Raw genomic sequence first — 21,079 nt, forward strand, 5'->3', positions numbered from 1 at the left:
CTGGGTAAATTTTAACGAGCTTCACGTATTTTCTACAAACAAGTTTTAAACAAAACTATTTTATTAACATCAGAAAGTAGACTAACATGCATTGAACTTACTTCTTAGCTCTTTAGGCTGGCATTGAAGAGGCCTATAAACTGTTTTGTAGACTATTGTTGCTGAGTAGGATTTTTTGGTATCCCACTCTTGCCGAACTGTGATCTTTTTCCCTGGTCTTTTCCTCCAAGCTCATTTGGTCAGTGGTGTAAGAGGGTGACCCATGCAAATGGTCAATGCCTCTTCATACTGGCCTACCCAAATCAAAATGTTGGTGAATGTGTAGTCTGAAGCTCTTTCGTCAATCAGGAACTAGGATTTGAATTTGAATTTCTGCCAAATTTGACCTATTCCGAAATGCTGTTTCTGTGAGCTTTGATGTTTAGATCTGCAGTACTTTATTCATGAATGAATAATTATTCCCTAAAAGATACTTACTTAAAGTAAAAGCAAATGGAAATGCAAGCTTCTGCTGCTTCAAAATAGTTCTTGGAATTTTTTGGTTTTGTTTTTGTTTAGGGGAGTAGGAAGCATAGGGGTTTTTACTGTTTTTTTTCCTCCCACAGAGGAAAACAACGACAACAACAAAAAAAGGAATGGAGGAGATAAAAGAAAAAAAACTTGATGAGACTAGAAGAACACTTACTGCTTTAGCTAGCTAAGTGAAAGTTGTATTTCATTAGACTGTCCATATTGCTGTTTTCCAGACACTATGTCAAAGGGAATCACTGACGGGCAATGCAATGGAAAAGAAGAATGTTTTTTCTTTCTCCTTTTCTCACCCCTTCCCCAGTGATCCTTTGCTCCATGGATTACAACTTTGTTCATGTGTTTTCCAAATGACGGGCTGCTTTGTAGCTCTAATATGCACCTTTCTTTTACTTTTAGGTTCTGTGTTCATTTTGCTGACTCAAACCGCAGATTCCAAGGAAAGGAGGGGAAAGTGGAATAAAATACTCAACTGCCAGAGGAAAAAACAGACCAACCAATGAAAATTACTGTTACTAAACTGTAGACTGCTCTCACTTACACATGGCGGGGGGGGGGGGAATTGCTGTTCATTCAGACCTTATAAAATGACTTTTGCAGGCTTTCCTCACTGAACTTGAAAAAGGCTAAACCCCTTCAACTAGGATTGAATTAGGAAATGGAAATATGACTCCTTGCTGGTGTCTTCCATCTTCTTCCCCCTCTGCAGGGCTTTCTGTTTAGGGTAGGAAATCCTGAACAAATTGTATGGCGGCAACGAAGCTTGCAGTTGATGGTTATGGATGACATAGGAACTTCAAATTTATGTCTCTGCAATGACACCTGATTAAGGCAAAGGTTGAAAACAGCTCATCAGCTACTTTGTCAAAGCTTGTGATAACTATTGTGGTCATACTTGCTAAGATTTGAACACTAGGGTGATGTTCCCGGGAAGGCATGAGCAGATCAGTCGTCTTTTTGGATTGGAAACAGAAATAATATGAGAATGCCCAGAAGAGGCTTTGTAATTCAAGCCAGGACTCGTTGGCTATTAGTGGGACTTGCTTTACTATTCAGTTTAGTCTTGCTCATGTATTTGCTCGAATGTGCTCCACAAACAGATGGTAATGGATCTCTACCTGGTGTCATAGGTGAAAACATGGGTAAAGAATACTACCAAGCTCTCTTGCAGGAACAAGAGGAGCATTATCAAAACCGAGCTACCAGTCTGAAACGTCAGATTGCCCAGTTAAAGCAAGAGCTTCAGGAAATGAGTGATAAATTGAAATCCCTACAAGAAAAAAAGACCCCCAAGGTCAATGGTGTGAACTACCAGGGCACCAAAGAACAAGCATCCAATGATCTCCTAGAGTTTCTTCATTCCCAGATTGACAAAGCTGAGGTGAGCATGGGGGCCAAACTGCCTAGTGAATATGGCGTCATTCCTTTTGAAAGTTTTACATCCATGAAAGTATACCAGTTGGAGATGGGGCTTACTCGACATCCAGAAGAGAAACCTGTTAGAAAGGATAAACGAGATGAGTTGGTGGAAGTTATAGAGGCTGGCCTAGAAGTTATCAATAATCCAGATGAAGAAGATGGACAAGATGAAGATGATGGAGTAGGAGAGAAGCAGCTGTATAGTGAAAATGATTTCATAGAAGGTATGTTTATTACATGCTTTCCAGACAGTTAACAGAATGTCACAACAGGCGTTTAATGGTGTTTGTGTTTTCAGGGGTTTTACCTACTTGAATGTAGTCTTGAACAGTAATTACACAGTAAGAAACTTTATTTCTAATGATGAGAATATTACTGCTTCATTATGTTGTGTTTTGCAAAGGGAGCAAGAAATCCATTTCAGAAGAAGGGCTTACCACAAGAAGTGCACAGGGGAAGTTGTAACCACTTAAAATACTGAGGCATTCATAACTGATTTTAGCTGAAGTCAGTGTGACACAACTGCTTATGGTACTAAATAACTGAAAGACTTCATGTGAAACTGGTGGCAGTGGGAGGGAGAAATTGATTTATCTCTGTTGTTCCGGCATAATTAAGCTATTCAGTATGAAGCTACAGGGTTGGGTTTTTTTCTTCACTCATCTCTGTGCCACTTCTAGTTACTGTTCAGGCTTTTGACTCTTACAGAATTGGCACAGTCATATTGGAGGGAGAGCATTGGTAGGCTTCTGTGTTCTGATGAGCTGAAGAACTTGGTGTCCTGAATAGACCCTTCATGGTACACTAGTTAGGGGGTTTGCTAAGCTATGCAACCTTGAACTGTTCTCTTGTTCTGTATTCAGTTCTCTTTCAGTGCTTGTAAATTTATTTACAGAACTTATTACAAGAACAAAAATAGCATGTATGTTTTCAACATTTAGTGGCACCCTTAAAAGATGTGTTAGTGATAATTCCTATAGAAGTTAGCTTTCAAGGTACAGTGTAATGCTGATGGAGATAAGTATTACTAAAACCTGCCCTAGTACCTCTTTTTTGTATTTACAGTATTAAATACAGTTCATGCTGACATAAAAAAAAAAAAAACAAAAACAAAAAAAAAAAAACACCAAAAGTTGGGCCATGTTATAAGAGCATTACTGTAAAAGGGATTCTGGATCTCAGCAGTACTGATGTCTGCACTATTAAGTAAACACATGCTGGAGAAAGGTACTGTTGGCCTTAAAATAATCAGTTCTTTCAGTCTAAGATGATGTAATTGGTCTGTAGCACAAAAAGTCTCTATTTTTAACAGCTACTGTGTTTAAAGTTTAATGCAAGTACTCTTCTTCTTTCCAGGAGGTAGGGTAGGGCATAGAATCCACTCAACTGTCTCGGTATAACACACCCAGCACAGTGTTAGGCTCTTAGTACAGTTTCATTTAAAACCATGTTATTTTTGGCTGGGAGCAGTCCTTCTTGCAGTCTTTTAATTGTTTTCTTTTTATATTTTATATTAAGTATGCAACTGCTTTTCCTTTACTCTTTTAAATACTGTTTATACTCTACTGGATTTTTTTTTTTTACCAGTACTGAAATAGTTGTTAATTTTTCTTAGTGTACTGCCTTTAATGACTGCAGACCTCCAGGAAGGCAAGGAGATGTAGGACCTTAGAAATGTACTTATACCTCTGCCTTTATTCACACCAATATATTGATAATTGGTTTTGGAAGTTGAACTACTTTCTTTTGTAAAGGCAGATTCTTCAAGTGTAGATTATAGGAACTGTAGAAAAAATATGCAGCACTTAAAAAAATAAAGTATTTTAATGCTGTAGCTCATATGAGTGTGTTAGCAACTAGCCATAGTGCGTTATCTCAGTGTCTTGTTTCAGACAGAAGTTGTGGGTTGTGTGGGTATTCTGTGTTTATGTGTATGTGAGAATACTGCTGGCTAATTTAGACACTGGGCCGGCACCACTTTTTTTTTCTTTATACTGTTACAAAACTTAGAGGTGAGAAATGGAACCAGCCACCAGTGGTACCTGCAGGTCCCTCGCCCTGCAGCCCTGTGACTGGGCTCTGACGCACTGGCTTGTTGATTTGTGCATCCTCGTTTGAGGCAAGTGTAGTTGGAAAGTTGATATCTTTCCATTTAGAAAATACTGCTGTCTTGAGCTATCATAAACTGGTGGGTTCAAGTTCTGTAGCAGACTCAGTGTGTCTACTGAAGTCACAACAGTGTTTATAAGTATCCTAGGAGCACTGCTGAACTGTTACTGGATTAGCATTGCTCATTTAGAGAAACAGTTTGTTGAAGTCGGCTTGAGTTAAAACAAATAGTTTGTCACTTAAGTTCTGTATCCCCTTCAATTGCTAACGATTATTTTGTAATAAGTGATTTAGGACTAAGACTAGAGTTTTATGCAGTTTGAAACAAGAGGCTGAGAAACTTAATACATGGATCACCTGGAGGGGGAGGGGCAAAAGAGAAAACTGATACTGTATTAGTTAATACATAGCCATCATATTTTAAGCTTGATATAGATAAACTGATTTTGCTTTTTTTTCTGACTTGCAGGAATTTTTTCTTGGAGCTAACATATATCTACCTACAAAAACTTAGCCACAAAACTGTGCCACAAGTATAAACTAAACTAGAAACAGGCATTTTTATTCTGGAAGTGTTCTAGCTTCCTACCTGAATAGGCTAACTTTTCATGTAGGTAAATGTTTGATTCCAGCTTTTTTCCTATATTTTGTGAGATACTAGACTAAACTTTGAGCTATGTAATCTTTTGTGGTGTGTACTTTGTTGTATTAGTAAATCCTTAGAGAATTTGGTGGGTGTTTAAATGAACTTAGAATCTTTTATCTTATGGATAATTTTACCTAATGGTATCTCTTCATCACCACTGAATGTCTGAAGTTCTTCCCCAGCATTTACATTGTCCTTGCACACTCAGTGGAATATCAGTGTCTTGATTTGTAAAAACATCAAATTTTTTTCTGACTGTATTTTGGAGTTTACCTATATTGGGGTCACGTGTCACAACAAAGACTAATGACATGAATTTAAACTTAATCTGCCTTTTCTATTTTATAAATAGACATTTCCCACATAAACTTTGCTGAAAACATACACTTAATTACTAATAATACATGGCAGTCTCAATAAACTGATTTTTATTACTCCAATACCACGTGGCCAAAAAACTTCAAAATACAGGCTGATGGGTGGTAACTTGCTTGTTGCTGCTCTGTTTTTTGCTCTGTGCCCTTGATTTAACTGTTCATGCAGCTTTTGTGCTGCATGATTCAGCCTCTGTGATCTCCACATGAAGATATTCTGCCTTCTACCAGTTGTGCAAGGAAGCTGTATCTGTGATAGGGAGCAACCTGTTCATGTGTTATCTAAACTGATGTTGGTTTTTTTAGTATTGCAAAACAAAGTAATGACCAAATGTGTTTTGGAGTTGTGGTTAGGTAGAGGTGCCACAGCCGTACCATGGCTATTTGCAGGCTTCGAGCAATAACGCCAAGGGAAAAAAAAAAATTTGCAAGTATGCATTCCAACTGTAAAGATGCCTTCTGAAAGTTCCAAATTCTTTTTTCACAAGGCTCAATTGGCTTGCTGTGCTGAAGAGAACCAGCAAGTTTATCAGCTCTGCAGCGCTCAGTTTGCTGCTCTTTTACCTTTTTAGCTTTGCTGCATTGTTACTTTTTTAAGCTTTGCTGCAACCCAGAATGAAACTTCCAGAATTCTAATATTAACAGAACAAAACCCTGACCTTAAAGTCTTGTTCTGCTGTTGCTGTTTGAGAAACACTTTGAAGTCTTTTTTTTTTTTTCTTAATGTTTCCATTAGATCTAAGTGTATGAGAAACAGGAGTACACTATTCCCCTTGGGTGAAGAGTATTCCTAGAGAGAGTAAAAGTTGCAATAGTACATATTTTCACAAATGGAGAGGTCTAGGACTACAAACGATGAACCTAGTTGCTGAATTGGGCATTCTAAGATAGTCCTGGAATAAAAATAGATTTCTTTGAGATCAGTGTTTGATAATATTGAGACACAGAGGATAAGTAAGATGGAAAGAGCATAATAGCATTACCTCTGTCCATCCCCTTTCTTCAGAAGCCTGTGAATTTAAGTCCTGAATAGCGATGCAAAACTCCGTGAGGAACCTTCATGGATATCTATGCCTTGCTCTGTGTAACTGGTTTATTTGGGTTACATTTATCAGTGTAACAGGTTTGTTTTATCAAGAGATTAAAAGCTTTTCCATTGGATAGACATTTAAAATTCGCGTTTGGAAAATAGAGGTATTAGCATATTTTCAGAAGCTACTTAGCAATTAGTTAATCTCAATGAGGGTCTTATTGAACTTTGGTGCTGCTGTTTGAGTGCACTTCTCTTGCTTCTGTGCTTCCAGTTGGAACTGGGCAAAGTACAGAAACTATCTTTATCTTTAGGTCTGAATCTCAAGGGAAGATTCCCCACCCAAAATACATCCTTGGCATGTAAAAATTGTTTATCCCAATGCTGCAAGCTCAAAGTCAAAACTTTTCTAGAGTCCTTGCCATCTGTAGAACAGTGTGAGCTGTTTGTCATGCAAACACTCCCTTTACTGTCCTGCATAAGACCAGAAACTGCCCAGTGTCCTGGGAACAGAGAATTTTAATACATGATTAAAAAAAAAAAAAAGGGACATATGTCTTTAATTCCATAGACCAAACACTTTCTTGGTAGTTGTAAAACAAGCAATAGTAGTTAGTGCAATAGAAGAACAGCTTTTTGGTTCTTCATAGTAATTGATCCCCAGTATTCCTAGGATTTAATTTGTTTGGTGAGAAACAGAACTTCTGGAAAGGGAGTAAAGCTTCATTGACCAGGAATAACACCTGTTAAATTGTTTCTGATGCTTTTTACCTCTTTGCTTATAGAGCTGTATTTTGGATGGCAGCCAGCAGTGAGATGGCAGTGAGATAGGAGGTTTTATTACACAAGTCAGTCCCAAGTGTTAAAAACCTGAATACACTAAGAAGTAAAACAGATGTGAGTTCTTTTTCTGGCTGTTATCAATTCTGGCTTCTGCGTATAGGAGCTTTAATCCCATAAAACTATTCAAATTAGTAGATTACCTGTGAGGTTAGCTCATAGCAAGGAGAATAACTCAAGGAGCACATATTTACTAATTAAAAGAAATATGGTGCTGGTAGGATGTTGAGATTTGAAAGTTTGGAATCTTACAATCCAGCAATTGAATGTTGGCAAGGTACTACTCAAATTCGGACTTGTGTCTTAAGGTCTTTATGAAGTTACAGCAGCGGTTTTTTTAAAGTTAATCTAGAAATTTTTATTCTGTACTACAGTCTTCTGTTGCAGACATCTAAGCTTATTCTTTGAAGCTATTGGCAACTATAATATGCTTTTTAAAAACTTCACTTACATTGCAAATGGTTATTTTCATCTGTAAACAGCTATTGGAGACTAGAGAAAGGAATATAATAGACAATACTGATTGTTAATTTATGCAGGACTACTGGTACAAAGTATTTACTGCATACTGCATGAAACATGGTGTGCAAACACCGTGGTGCATCAGCTGCTCCTATGATCAAGAACCTACAGTGTTGGACTCTGCAACACAAAGGGTTGGAGTGGAAAAGAATCTTTTAAGATCTTCTGCTTCTAAGAGTCAACACTGTGGATTTTCATTGTTTGAAACACCCTTTTCATTACTTGTAGTTAATACTGATTTGAAACTGTCATGCTTTGTCTGAGCATTAAATGTGATATTTTATGCAGCTCTGCTCACAAAGGAGTAAATGTGGTTTTCTGTCTCTTAAAGGAGTGCATTGCAAAACTTTGTTCCCAGGTAAAAAGCATTTAAGTTGAAAGGTTAGGTTCAGTCACTGCTGACTTCCAATGTGGTGGCACCAGCTTGTTCTGCTACACCCTGTCTCCCACAGACCCTGTGTGGTGGTCATCCACTTTTCCCGTTGGGTCGAGTCTGCTGGTGCACATGCTCACCTGCAAGAAAGAGTTCATTGCATAGCTGAATATTGGAGGGCAATAGGGAGCTTGCTGTAAAAGAGAGGCTGTTGGGCAGATACAGGACAGGGGCAGGAGGAGGGAACATCAGTGAATGAAACTGGGTTTGGTTTGGGGAGGGGGGCTGGAGCAGAGGAATCTGTAGGAAGTTAGGTACATCTAGGGAGAGAACTCTATAAAGGAAGCCTAGGGTATAGAGGTAAAAAGCTAAGGCAAGGTGGTGTACGCATGCCTTTGCTGCTTGTATTGCGTAAGAAGGTAACAGGAGGAAGGGAACATGGGGGAATATTTGCCTGGGGATAGGGAGAGGAGCAAAGCTGTAAGATCACTTCTTTGTAGTTCCTGAGATACACAGACAAAACCAAGCTGCTCTTAAGTTTGAGGGCTGCTCCCTTCCCATACCTTGACCCCTCATGATTTTAGTTGCAAAAAAGACAATAACAACAAAAAGGACAGAATTGGTACTGAGCACAAAAGAACACCCTTTGTGTGGGAGCGTAGCTCACTGAAAACAGGCATGGAATGCTAGAGGGCCTGCACAGGGAAAACTCTGTTGAACAGTTTGTCTAAACTAATATAGTAGGCCTCAAGGACGCTTCGGCCTTGAGGGTCAGAATAGAAGAATTAGAAGCTAACATCCGTATGAGGCGGAACGCATTAGTATTAATAGTAAAGTGATAGGTAGAAGCAGATGACTGATGTATGTATAGCACAATTGGAGTTTATGAAAAACTGCAAGTCATGATGACTTTGGAAAATTATGCTATATAAGAAAGTGCATCTGCACAATAAAACGAGTTTCCTGATATAACTCATATTGAGTCTTTTGTGGATTCTCCAACTCCCGTCTCCGCACCTTTGTGTCACCAGAACAGTTCATCTATGTACCTTCTTGCTGGGTGGGAGGCTGGGAGATGATTTCAGCTGCTCTGGAGGCTGGCTTGCAGAAGAGGCAGTTCAGGCCTGCCAAGTGAATGAAAATACACTGTTTGCATGGTGTAAAGGCAGATCTGTTCATCACGCTTGGGAATGTGCAGCTGTTTATAACTTTCTCAATGGTCTGTGTGGCCAGCTCAACTGAAAGTTGTTTGGTTCATACTGTAGCTTTAATTTCTTCCCTATAATGTACCTTTTCCTTGTGGGTGAGAGAGGAGAACAGAGATGGGATGAACAAAGCACAGTCTTGTTGGAGGGTTTCTGCTGTCATCATTTCTTACTCTCAGGTTAGTATAGATTAACAATGCACAGCTCAGTTCAGTCAAAGCTACGGATGAGTCTTGGTCTTTTCCTTTGTAGTGTAAAATTAGAGAGGGTGTTTGCTTAACTTGCTTCCTTGATGGTCCTTAAATGAAAGGACCATGTTCTGAATTGGATAGATTTTCCTACCCATTGTGAGTAAAATATCTCTAAGTAGGTAATCCTCTTTATAGAAGACTGGTATTGTTTTCTCAGTGTTACAGCTATGTAGAAAACGTCTTCTGCCTATATCCTTAGAGGACCATGGCTATTGTAAAATACCACTGTCTTTATTTATTGGATAGATAGGACTGTAGCTAGTGGTCTTCGGTGAAAACAATTTTAAAGCATTCCAGTATTTATCACACAAATATTTTTTTTTTTTAGATATCGCATTTCAGATTTTGCAGGCTTTGTTAAGTGAGTTACTGTGTCATTTGTTCTGCCCACAGCTTGTGTTGTGTAGATTGCTGGCCAGATGATCTTAGCTCTTACTGTGGACTAGCTCAGGGGAAGATCCTTACTGAAGAGCTTAAGAGCAGGCAGTATTATTTCAGCCACCCTTTTCCATAGCAAACAGTTGAATTCCCTCTTTGTTGGGAAGACCCAATTCTAATTCTGCCTGAGAAGTCTATGTAGGACCATAAAACCTGTTGTGGTCTCTAAGAAGCAGGGGAGGCTGGAGTTTGTTTCGGATTGTTTCTCAGATCTGGTCTAAGAGTAGGAGGGTGATTGTGATTGGTGATGGTTTGTGGATGTGTGTGTTTGTTTTTAGGAAAAACACAGAAGCTTTGCCCCCAAAGCTTTATTTTTCATTTTGTTATAGTTCTTAGGAAAAACAGTGTTTCTGAAATACAATTGCTGGGATGTTTGACTTTACAAATTACTTGTGTGACTTATTCTTCAGGTTACTATCGTACAGAGAGAGATAAGGGGACACAGTATGAGCTGTTTTATAAGAAGATGGATGGCATGGAATACAGGCATGTCACCTTGTTCCGGCCTTTTGGACCCCTCATGAAAGTGAAGAGTGAAACGGTCGATATTTCTAGATCAATCATTAACATTATTGTCCCTCTTGCTGGAAGAACTGAGGCATTTGCACAATTTATGCAAAACTTTAGGTAGGTGCGTGAAATTACATAGTGAGCTGTATTGCTGATTTTCAGTATTTTGCTTCCTTTTCAAAATTAATTTCTGCTCTGGTGGGTTTGTGACAGAACTAATGATTCCAACATTGTGTGCAACTGCCCTGGAATGTTTGTAATTGAACCTATTGTGTGGAGAAAATATTCCTTCTAGAAGGATTTAAGAAATTCTCAAATTGCACCAAGCACCCTCTAGACTGAATGCCAGGGTCGTTGTGAACCTGGACACTGATGATCTGGTACATAACTTCTATATTTACATCAGCTTTTGAGTTCTTGTTTATAAAATAAGATGTTGAAATGAAACACACAGTATTGGAACCTTCTGATTCAAATGGGAAAGATGAGGAAAGAAAAGGGAAAACATCTTTCCTTGTTTTCTTTAGAAGCTAGTTGAAGTCTGACCAGAATACTTAAATCTGCTAATACTTTAAAATGCAATAGCTTTTAAGCACCTGAAGCTTCTGTAGCATTGCAATTACTAGTATCAGCTTTTCTTTGTGCTTACAGGGATGTGTGTATTCATCAGGATAAGCGTGTTCACCTAACAGTGGTGTATTTTGGACAAGATGGGCTATCAGAAGTAAAAAGCATCCTAGAATCTGTATCTGGGTAAGTATGTTAATCCAATGTCGGTCAATACAAACAGTATTGATTGGCATTTGAAATAGTTTTTAAAAAGAAGTAAATAATAAAAAGAGTAAGTTTATAGTCCATTACAGATTAATTGGAATCATAAGCTTTATTTACTGTTCACTATTTTTTTGGTTACAACTTAAGTTGCAAAAGTCTCCTGAAGACTACTAAAAATCAAGTTATAGGCTAAAAAAGACTAACAGCAGTGGCTTTGAGGTTTCTATCTGACAATGCAAAAAAACAATAGAGGTGAATTTTGCAGTGAATATTCAGTCGTACTAACAGGTCAATCAGAGTTAAAGTTCTTTGGAACTAGGATGTACATTTTGATAGTTCTTTCAGTGGAGAATCAGTTTTATTTGATGATAAGGAAATGTCAAAGTAGGCTTGTAGGCTGCTGAGTCTGAGAAGCTAAGCTTTGCTGTCTGTCCTCTAGGTACGGGGTAACTGCGTCCATACCTGGGCTATAAAACAACTTTAAACACTGTTTCATCGTGGCTGTCTGAGCAAATAGCATTACGGTAGTATTGGGTGTAAAATTCTGAAAAGTTGCCTTTATTTCGTCCTAAGGGATGGGACAGGTATCCGTAACCCTGTAGCGAAGGGGCACCTTCCCTGCCTGAGCTTTTGTGCTCGTCCCTGAGCTGGGAGCCTGTTACCCTTGTTAGCCAAGAATAAGCTGGCCTCTCCTGTAATCTCTGTCTTGCGACGCTGGCCAAGGCTCTGCTTGATGAAGTGTGAGGCATAGGCTGTTGTGTTGATGGCTTAAAATGTGACAGCAAGTTGGCCTGGTGTGGACACCTTCTAGGAAGGAAGGAGTGCTTCTGCCTTCCTCCTGCACAGCCTCCCTGGCACCTAGCTTGCCAAGTGCCAGCCGCCTCTGTTTCTGAGGCCCCTCTGCTGCCTGCCATGCTTCCTGCACCATGTCCTCTTCTCACAGCATTCAGTCAGATTCAGTGCTGCAAACTCATTGGGCATTTATCTGGTTCTTTTGGTGCAACTGTTGAGTATCTTCACTCTGTTCTCTGCAAGCATTGCCCTCTGAAGCGTCTCTAAAGCAGACACTTAACTTTGCTTGAAGATATTCCCTGGGTGTATTTCCAGTCTCCTTTTGCTACTCCTTCCCTCTTCTGTGATGAGTACAGACATGTGTGCTACTGGTATGAAATAGCGAGGAGAAGCAAACTGACTGGGTTATGGTGGCATCACCACACAGCTGGCCTTTTGCCTCGTGAGTTTGGTGATGCCAGAACTCTGGCTTTCTTTCTGCTTGCCCTCCTCTTGTATGTAGTGAAGCAGAGATATTGCTCTATTAGTCAAGACTTCTTAGTTTATGGGTACAAATTTTAGATGTCATCGTCATTTTAGAGAACACTTTAATTCACATCAGTTGCCAAAAGGCCTTTTTAATCTGTCTCGTTAAATACAGAGTGAAGTTATGAAGTAAGACTCAGGTCCATCTTTTTACAATGTCTGGACTCTGACATTTAAAATAGGCAACTAAGTGGAACAGATATTTTTTTCTCATCTTGATGATATAACTGTTTTTTTAAAAATATCCAGAATGAAATAACTGTAAAATGCTGAAAAAGTATAAATGGTCCCTCCTGGTCCCCACCCTGGATTTATTTTGGGTTTGGCTCTATTTTTCTTCTAGAGAAACTAACTTCCACAATTACACGCTTGTCTCTCTGAATGAGGAATTTAACCGAGGCCGGGGACTTGACATGGGTGCCAGAGCCTGGGAAAAGGGCGAGGTCCTGATGTTCTTCTGTGATGTTGATGTTTATTTCACAGCCGAGTTCCTCAACAGTTGTCGCTTAAATGCTGAGCCTGGTATGTGCCTTTACAGTTGCTGTAAGGGATTCTTGTCATCTTGTTTGGCTTAAACTGGCCTATGTTGAGCATATAGAAAACTAACTTGAGTAGTGGAGTATATTCAATGCCATGCAGCTAGGAAAATGAAAAATACTCTGTGCGCAAAAGACAATAGTACTTAGACTAAGAAATAACTTTTGCCTTAGTGTAGCTTGTTTTAAGAACATGCTATCTTTTTTGGACAATAAGTACAATTTTCAAATTTTCTTAAGATTTCACTGTCTAAAAAAAAGCTGGACAGTTTAATTGCTTTAACAATTAGACTGCCTGTAAATTTGTATAACAAAACTCAGTGTAGCACTTACAGAGGAAGATGATTTTTGTTATACTGAAATCTCTAACAAGTTTGGTTTTTGTCTTCTCATGCTTGTATGGCCAAGACACATCACATATGAGTGGAGAGCTACAGAATGTGCTCCTTACAGAGACAGCACTAATGTTCCACGTTTACATCCCAAGCTCTGAAATTTTATGACCCTTTTCCTCAACTTTGTATGAAGCTTGTTTGTTCTACAAGCTTCTGCCAAGAAGGATAAAGCTTTCTTGAGTTAACAAGTGTGTTAGTTAAGACCTTCTACTGTCAAATGTTTGGGTTCTTTTTTTAATGCTTACTCTTATTCCAGATTTGTGGCAGCCAGAAACCATTTTCTCCAAATGTCAATTTGGAATGAATAGATTCTTTTTCTTCACATAATAAACAGGCAAGGGAATCTGCTATAAGCCAGATATTTGGGTTCTATTTCTTGCTTTTTCTTTCATTGCTGTCTGTCTCTGTACTTCACAAAATGAGTTGTATAAATAATTGGAAAGACTTTGGAGAGTCTTGTGAGCTTTCACAAGGAGGGGAGTTTGAGAGACTGCTTGACAATTCATACTGACAGTTATCACCTTTGCTTCAAGTGAGATCTGAAAATGCTGCTCACACGTTCAGAGTTCATGCCCAAATCAGGGTACTGAGTATTCTCGTGGGCTGTCGTCAATACCTTTGCAGGACCGCAATGCCACAGACCCTTGAAAAATAATTATCTGGCTTCTGTAATGGGCATAGAACTGGTGTCACAGCATAGTCAGGATACTCATGATGGTTAATGCCCTTACAGGACATCCTGGATGTACATGCTTTTAAATGCTTGTGGAAAGAGGCAAAACTCATAAAACTCAAGCTGTGCAAAGTGTTACTTAGACTTGGTTACTTTTTAGCTTTACCACATACCATTATTGCAGGGATTTTTCACTGTCATCTAATGTGACACTCTGACATATTTTATATATATATAACATTCTATATGTATGTAAGTAAGTATAACTATATATAAATTAATATCTACAGAGTATCTCTAAATATGTGTATGTATTTTTTTTTTTTAGTCCTGTGGGCTCTGCCTACTAGATGTTATGGGCTACCTAAATGGGAAATCCTAGCAGTTAGACCTTATATTTATTTGTTTTCACGAGATGGCTAATAGCTAATATTTTACATAAAGAGAATATTTGTAGTTTCCTCTTGCCTTCAGAAAGTATGCCAACAGTAACACTTACCTTTTGACTTCCAGGGAAAAAGGTTTTTTATCCTGTGGTGTTCAGCCTTTATAATCCTGCTATTGTCTATGCTAACCAAGATATACCACCCCCTGTGGAGCAACAATTGGTAAGCAGCATGATCTATTCTGGATAGAATTAGTTGTGCTCTGTATTAAAACAAAAGTAAGTGTAACTTTAGACTTTGTCAGGTATATCTTATGTATTGCCAAACGTCATATCTAAACACTTTTCTCCACTATGGGCGAAGCACTTGGAAGAAAAGCTTATCAAACGGTATAAAACTCATTCTTGGATAAACTTGGAGTTATAACTAGACTAAAAAAAAAAAAAAAAGTGATTTTAATCAAATGATGTGGGTAGTTCTGATCTATTGCTTAATTCTGGCTTGGAAAGTCAATATTAGTGGCATAACATGGCAGCAACTTTTGTCTTATGTTCCAGCAAAGAAAGAAGTGGTGGAAGGAAAAGAACTGTGAATGGTGCTTGATAAGCTTCCCTCAGTATCGACTCTCTGCTACCTACCAAATGGTAGTTGCAGGAAGTGTGCCATGTAACTTGAGGTGGGCTAAGATGTTTAGTCAGTTGCTTTTTTCGTGCTGTCGACAGCTGTACTCTGTGCAGATGTATTTCTTTACCTTTGCCATACAACATCTGCCAGAACGATGGGCTGTTAACTGCTAATTTCATCTTGCTTTTGAAGTGAGAAACACTGCTTCTGGGGCAGCTTGTAGTCAAAATAATAAACAAACCCCACAAACATTTAAGAGAATATGTTTAAGGATAATTTGGGGCTCAGCAGAAATAAGCAGATCTTTGTTGCCTGAAGATGCAGTGGCCATGGTCAATGTCCAGCCTGACTCTTAAGAGTCTGCATAAATGAAATTGGGTTTTGCAGCTGAGGTAGACAGGTTTGGAGGAGAGAAAGAGTGCAACATAGCCTTACTAAAGAAAAGAAAACATAATAGCTCTCATCCCACACATTGTTTTCAAGTATCCTACTGAAAGTAGGAGGGAAACTTTTGCATATGGCCTCAGGTGGTCACAGCTGAGAGAGAGGAGTGAGCTCCTGCCTGACAACTCTGCTGTTTACCTTTTTAACAACTTTGATTTGCTGACTTCAATCGCGAAACTTACTTTTCTTGTCATATCAGAAGAATAAGAGACAAATGTAGCTTTAGAAACAGAGTAGGCATTGGAATATCAGGAACAGATGATTTGGCAATAGACTACCAAAAAATTTACTACTTGGTCTGAGCAGATATATAGAAAATAGAGGTGGTGTGGCAGAAAGGTAAATGTGGAAACTGCAATGAGAGTTAAGTGATATCAGATGGCAAAGGGTGAAGTGAGCAGCTAGTAACTAGGAAGCCCACATCTGTGCATGACACAGAAATACTAAAAGAGTTATGTGCTGTATCCTGCACTGAGCAAATGGTTGGAAGAGCTTAACTTTATAGAAAGCCAAGCCAGTACCTCCTTCAATGTATTTTGCATTTTGAAATTATATTGGTTTAAAATTGCAGGTACACAAGAAGGATTCTGGCTTCTGGCGGGATTTTGGCTTTGGCATGACTTGTCAATATCGGACAGACTTTCTGAGTGTTGGTAAGATGAAACTGTAAAAAAAAAAAAAAAAACAAAAAACAAACAAACAAAAAAAAACCACCACCACCCCCCCAAAAAAAAACACCCCAAAAAAACCCAAAACAAAAACCAAACCACCTGCATGTTTAAAAATTGATTCTCTGTTCTTATCTAACAACAGGAGAGTAATACATTTATTTCTTCTGTTATTTTCCCAAGCCCTGCCGTTAGACTTTCTGGACAAGTTTGACCAATGAGATAAATAAGTTTTTCTAGATTTTCACATCTGATCTGACGAGTGTAAAAAGTTACAATATTTTTAGTAGCAACATTTCACTGTAGAGCTTCTAAAACTGTTTCATTTTTGGTACTTTGACTGATGCAAATTAAAGAAACACATCCCTCAAGTAAACAAGAAGCATTCAAATGTGGTTGCATATAGTTGTGCTGTGGCACCCTCTCGTGGCATGCTGTTAAAACTGAGAACAGCTTGGTGTGTTTAAATTTGGAAGACTGTCTTGAAGATAATCTGCCGTTAACAGTGTGATGATACAGCCCTATGTGCTGTATAATGGTTTGAATGCAGGCTGATTTCTACTAGCAGTCATATGGCCGTGTGTATGCTAAATGGCTAAATGAAGACTTAATAATTCTAGAGTTTTGAAATAGTGTGTGAGTCTGGGTCTATTTTCACTATGGTCCTGGAAAGGCAAGAGAACTTAAAATGGTGGAACAAGTTCCTTTCCTTAATCCAGCTTTTTGAGTTGTGACCTATGGAGTAATTGCTGGCATTTTTAAAGAGGGCTTTTCATGTGGTGCATGACTGTTTCATTTTCCAGCTGCTAAAATCCTTTATGATTGCTAAAAATAACCCAAAAGGACGTCCAGTGAGGTTTGCCTACAGTTTTCTGCAGCTGTCACATTGGGATGTCATGCATAATGTGATTTGGATAGCCTGTTCTAAGAGACTTTCTGAAGCCAGCAGTGCATGATCGGTGTCCTGGGCAGTTTCTACCACAAAGGATATGGTATGCTTGCAGCTCCTTTCCATCAATTTGGCATGTTTTGGCATGGAGTACTTAAAGTTAAATTGCTCCAGAATTTCTACTGTGTCGTACCAGATTTGGTAACAGTTGCACGAGGAGTGTTGCTCCTTTTGCCTTACATCCAGCCTGTGTGCCAAAATAACTTTTTCTGATATTGTTTTTATAGGGGGTTTTGACCTGGAAGTGAAAGGCTGGGGTGGTGAGGATGTTCACCTTTACAGAAAGTACTTGCACGGTGACCTTATTGTGATCAGGACACCAGTCCCTGGTCTCTTTCACCTCTGGCATGAGAAACATTGTGCAGACGAACTCACTCCAGAGCAGTATCGCATGTGTATCCAGTCCAAAGCCATGAACGAGGCTTCTCACTCACACCTTGGGATGCTGGTCTTCAGGGAGGAGATCGAGACTCACCTCCGTAAGCAGGCTTACAGGACTAACAGCGAAGCAGTGGGTTAAATGTCACTGCCGTGACATTTGATGACTTCAAATTCACAATGAGCCAGCGTCATTTTACAGCCTTAATTCAGCTTAAAAATATAGTGCCTCTCTTTTTCAGTGAAGAAGAGTTTAGAGGGTTTGTGCTTCTTGTATTTGTTTTCAGAGTAATTCTTTGACTGATATGCTATTACTTACATATCTTGCAATTTCAAGCACCTCAAATTGGAAAGCATATGTAATTCAAGGAAAGTGTCTTCAGTATAGATTGGAAAAATCTGTGGAATGTGCAACTCAACAATTTTCCACGTGGTACATCTCAATTCTTATATTTGCATTATTTTAAGAATTAAATTAAATAATCTTTTGTGTTGTCTTGAGTATTTTCAATCTGTATGGCTCACTGCACTGTGACTTTAGAAGGATATATTTACACTGCATTGTAGAAACAAGACAAAGGTGTGAAAAAGCATCTCACCATGAAAGGTATCTGGGACGTGCTGACTGGTACGCCAGCTGTTCAGGTTGCTGATTTCACAGCAAGAGATTGGTGCCGCATTTGCTGTATTAAGAGACATTCATATGGTTGAATATAGAATAATTCATGTGAAGGGGAAGGAAAATTAAAATCTTCTTAAGCTGAATTTTAGAACATATAATGTTATTTCACACTGCAAAAGAGATACCACCTTCTTATCTCAATGATGGATCAGACAAGTTTGGAATGTTCCAGTTGGGTGTTTCTGGGTCTGGTCTTTTCCCACAGTAGATGCCGCATCACAGAATCCCTTCTATAAACTGAGCTATGCTATTAAACTCATTTGTTTAAAGATTATTTTTTTTTTTTGGCCCCACTCCTCCTTATTCAAAGGCCCTGCCTGCACATCTTGTCCTGTAAGTTGAGGAACCATCTTTTCATTCCCATATAAATTTATTAGATGCCCATTTGCTATTATGCCAATATTGTCCTTTTGCTTTCTTTTTCTGGCATTTTCCTGACATGTTTTTGGAAGGCAGTTATATACCCTTAGCTGTTTCAGTGACTGAAAAAGCAAGTGGTATTACAGTCTTTCTTCATACAATGCTCTCCATTCCACTGATTATCCTAGTAGCCTTATTGTTCAGTTTTTCAGTTTGAGGGAGTTTTAGGGTTTCTGGTGTTTTTTCTCTGGAGTTTTTTATTTGGTTGGTTTTTTTGAGCATGTGTAAGCAGAATTATCCTGTGGTCTCATTAGTGCCTTGTACAATGGCACTACTACTTTGCTACTTCCCTTTTGAGTATTTTTGGATGCATAAACAGTTTAAATGCAGGCAGGTCATTTTTCTCCATGTTGTCTTATATGCTACCATATGGCATGCCTCATTTTTAATACATTTGTTTGTAGAATGAGTGCTGAGAATGCTAATTCAGTGATTAAACCATTTGCATGGTCTCTACTGAATTTAGAAATTAGATGAAACTCCTTCTCAAACCAGGTAATTAAGATCTGTTTATGAATTCAGTTTGCTTCAAGAATTCTGAAGGCAAGTAAAGATTTAAATGGTTGATATCTGAATAGCAGATATGCTGTGCAAATAGTTCTGGGCACTGGTCCTTTTTATATGTACATAAAATTTGCCTTTATGTAACTTATTGTCGAGAACAGTGTACTGTATTGTACTTAGACTGGAGAGAATGCATTGCAGGACTTGCAGTTGATATTCTCAATATAATAAATGGAATTTCTGCATTTTAGAAATTGTTTTCACCTGTTTTTTTTAAATTGGTTTTTACGATATTTACAGGGCAGATGACATGCTAGATTCAAGTAATAATATTTGCAGCCGGAAGTTCAACCAGCTCATTTTTGCATCTCAAGTGACTCTCTATCCAGACCAGATACAAAAGTGCAGAGTTAGTTCCTCAGACAACTAAAGCTTATACCAGATGTTAGTCTAAGTTTAAGATATCTTGATGGCTCCTAACAAAAATTATGAGGTACTAGTGAGGAAAAGATTAAATACATAGGCATCATGGTTTGGAGTAAAGATGTAAGTGGGACCAGCTACTGAGACTCCAGCCCTTAAAACTTCAGCTACTACTGCTGTCCTGGCTCTGCTGCACAACAATGAGTATCAAAAATGCCTCTCACTGACACCATCACTGCTTGGCATGTACTGGCTTTGATACTGAGGTAGTGCAAGGTGTTAAGCATTGCTGCAGCTCAGCTCTTATCACTCAGCTGCAACCCTGGAAGGATGCGGTTGTCCTGTTTTCCATGTTTTTGGAAACACAGCAGACTCCTGATGCTGATAGCCAGATCTCTTGTCTTCTGCTATTTTCCACTGGGTGGGTGTGCTTATCAACAATGATGAGGAAGGAGAACAATATCATCTGTGAGATCAAAAATGGTCAATGGTGTCAATGCTGGAAGGAAATCAAGGAAGTCTTGAGTCAACAGGAACCACTTTGGAAAACTTCCATTCCTCATCCCAAAATGTGGAAGTGAATGCACTGGAGTTAAAAGGAAGCCAGAACCCTTAGAGATAGTTAATGTCAGGGTTGGTTATTGACAGAAGTAGTCCAAATGACTGATTATTTGAGGACTTCTGAACTTTCAGAGGCCCTTGCAGGCCTGGTCTTTTTGTTGTCTTAGTTTGGCTCCCTGCAGTAACTGCCTGTGTAAGAACGTGCTGTCATGGCACACATCAGCTGGCAGCTTACTGGGCGTGTAGGCAACCGTCACCTATTGCATTCGTTGCAAAAGCCAGAGATACTGGTACGGGCTGTGTGTTAAGTCAATGCAAGGTACTTGCAGCCCAATGGTAGTAACAGGAATAATTTTAAGCAGGGAATGCATTTTGTTGCTATGTGGTACTGGATTTGGTATACACACCTCATCATGTGCATCTGTGGGGAAGATGGTGTTTTTGCTAACAATCTGTAGAGCATTTACAGAGGGAAGATACTTGGTTCTAATAGAGCTTTACGGGTTGTGGGGTAGCTTACTAGCAACTTTGACATCAGAAATTAGATCAGTTACTTAAATCATGAATAAAAGCTTTTAATTTAAAACTTGCATTTCCAGGGAATTATTACTAATCATGTACAGTTCATATTCCCTTATGACTTATCACTTTACATACTCATTTGTCTTTATTATATAATTAGATTAAAAATTATAAATTACTACCTTAAACTTACAGCTTTTAATTAAATCTTAAAATAGGAGAGGTTTTAAATTATAATTCCCAAGTATTCTAACTTTTGCATTTGGACTAGGCTACAGGCTTTGACTATTCAGTTAAAAAATATCTAAAGTTCTTACTTTGGGTGATGATTGTCTCTCAATCAATTAATAGGTATTTTTTCAAAATAAGATGCAATGTTTTCCTGTAAGCAAGGCCGTTGATGAAGTGGGTTAACTGATGAATATTACACAGTTGGATTATTTTGTCTATTTTAACAGGGATTCCCCAGAAGAGGACAGGATACTTTATATATCCCTAGTAATCCCAAAACAGGGAAAAGGTTGAGACCTGCAAATTGCAGAGAGAATGATTCTGTTCAGTGTATTGCTCCAAAAGTT

At 38.6% G+C, this 21,079-nt stretch overlaps 1 protein-coding gene across 1 annotated transcript; it reads left to right on the plus strand.

Annotated features, from left to right (window-relative positions):
- Positions 1-1,507: 1,507 nt before the first annotated feature.
- On the plus strand, positions 1,508-17,532 carry CSGALNACT2 (chondroitin sulfate N-acetylgalactosaminyltransferase 2). The gene is made up of 7 exons (XM_009953321.2): positions 1,508-2,171; positions 10,146-10,362; positions 10,897-10,998; positions 12,680-12,858; positions 14,454-14,548; positions 15,966-16,047; positions 17,239-17,532. Exons 1-7 carry the CDS (start codon positions 1,508-1,510, stop codon positions 17,529-17,531), a joined length of 1,632 nt encoding a protein of 543 aa, XP_009951623.1. The 3' UTR covers position 17,532.
- Positions 17,533-21,079: the final 3,547 nt, after the last annotated feature.

The sequence above is a fragment of the Leptosomus discolor genome, chromosome 6 (genome assembly GCF_034619465.1).
Source record: "Leptosomus discolor isolate bLepDis1 chromosome 6, bLepDis1.hap2, whole genome shotgun sequence".
Taxonomy (NCBI): domain Eukaryota; kingdom Metazoa; phylum Chordata; class Aves; order Leptosomiformes; family Leptosomidae; genus Leptosomus; species Leptosomus discolor.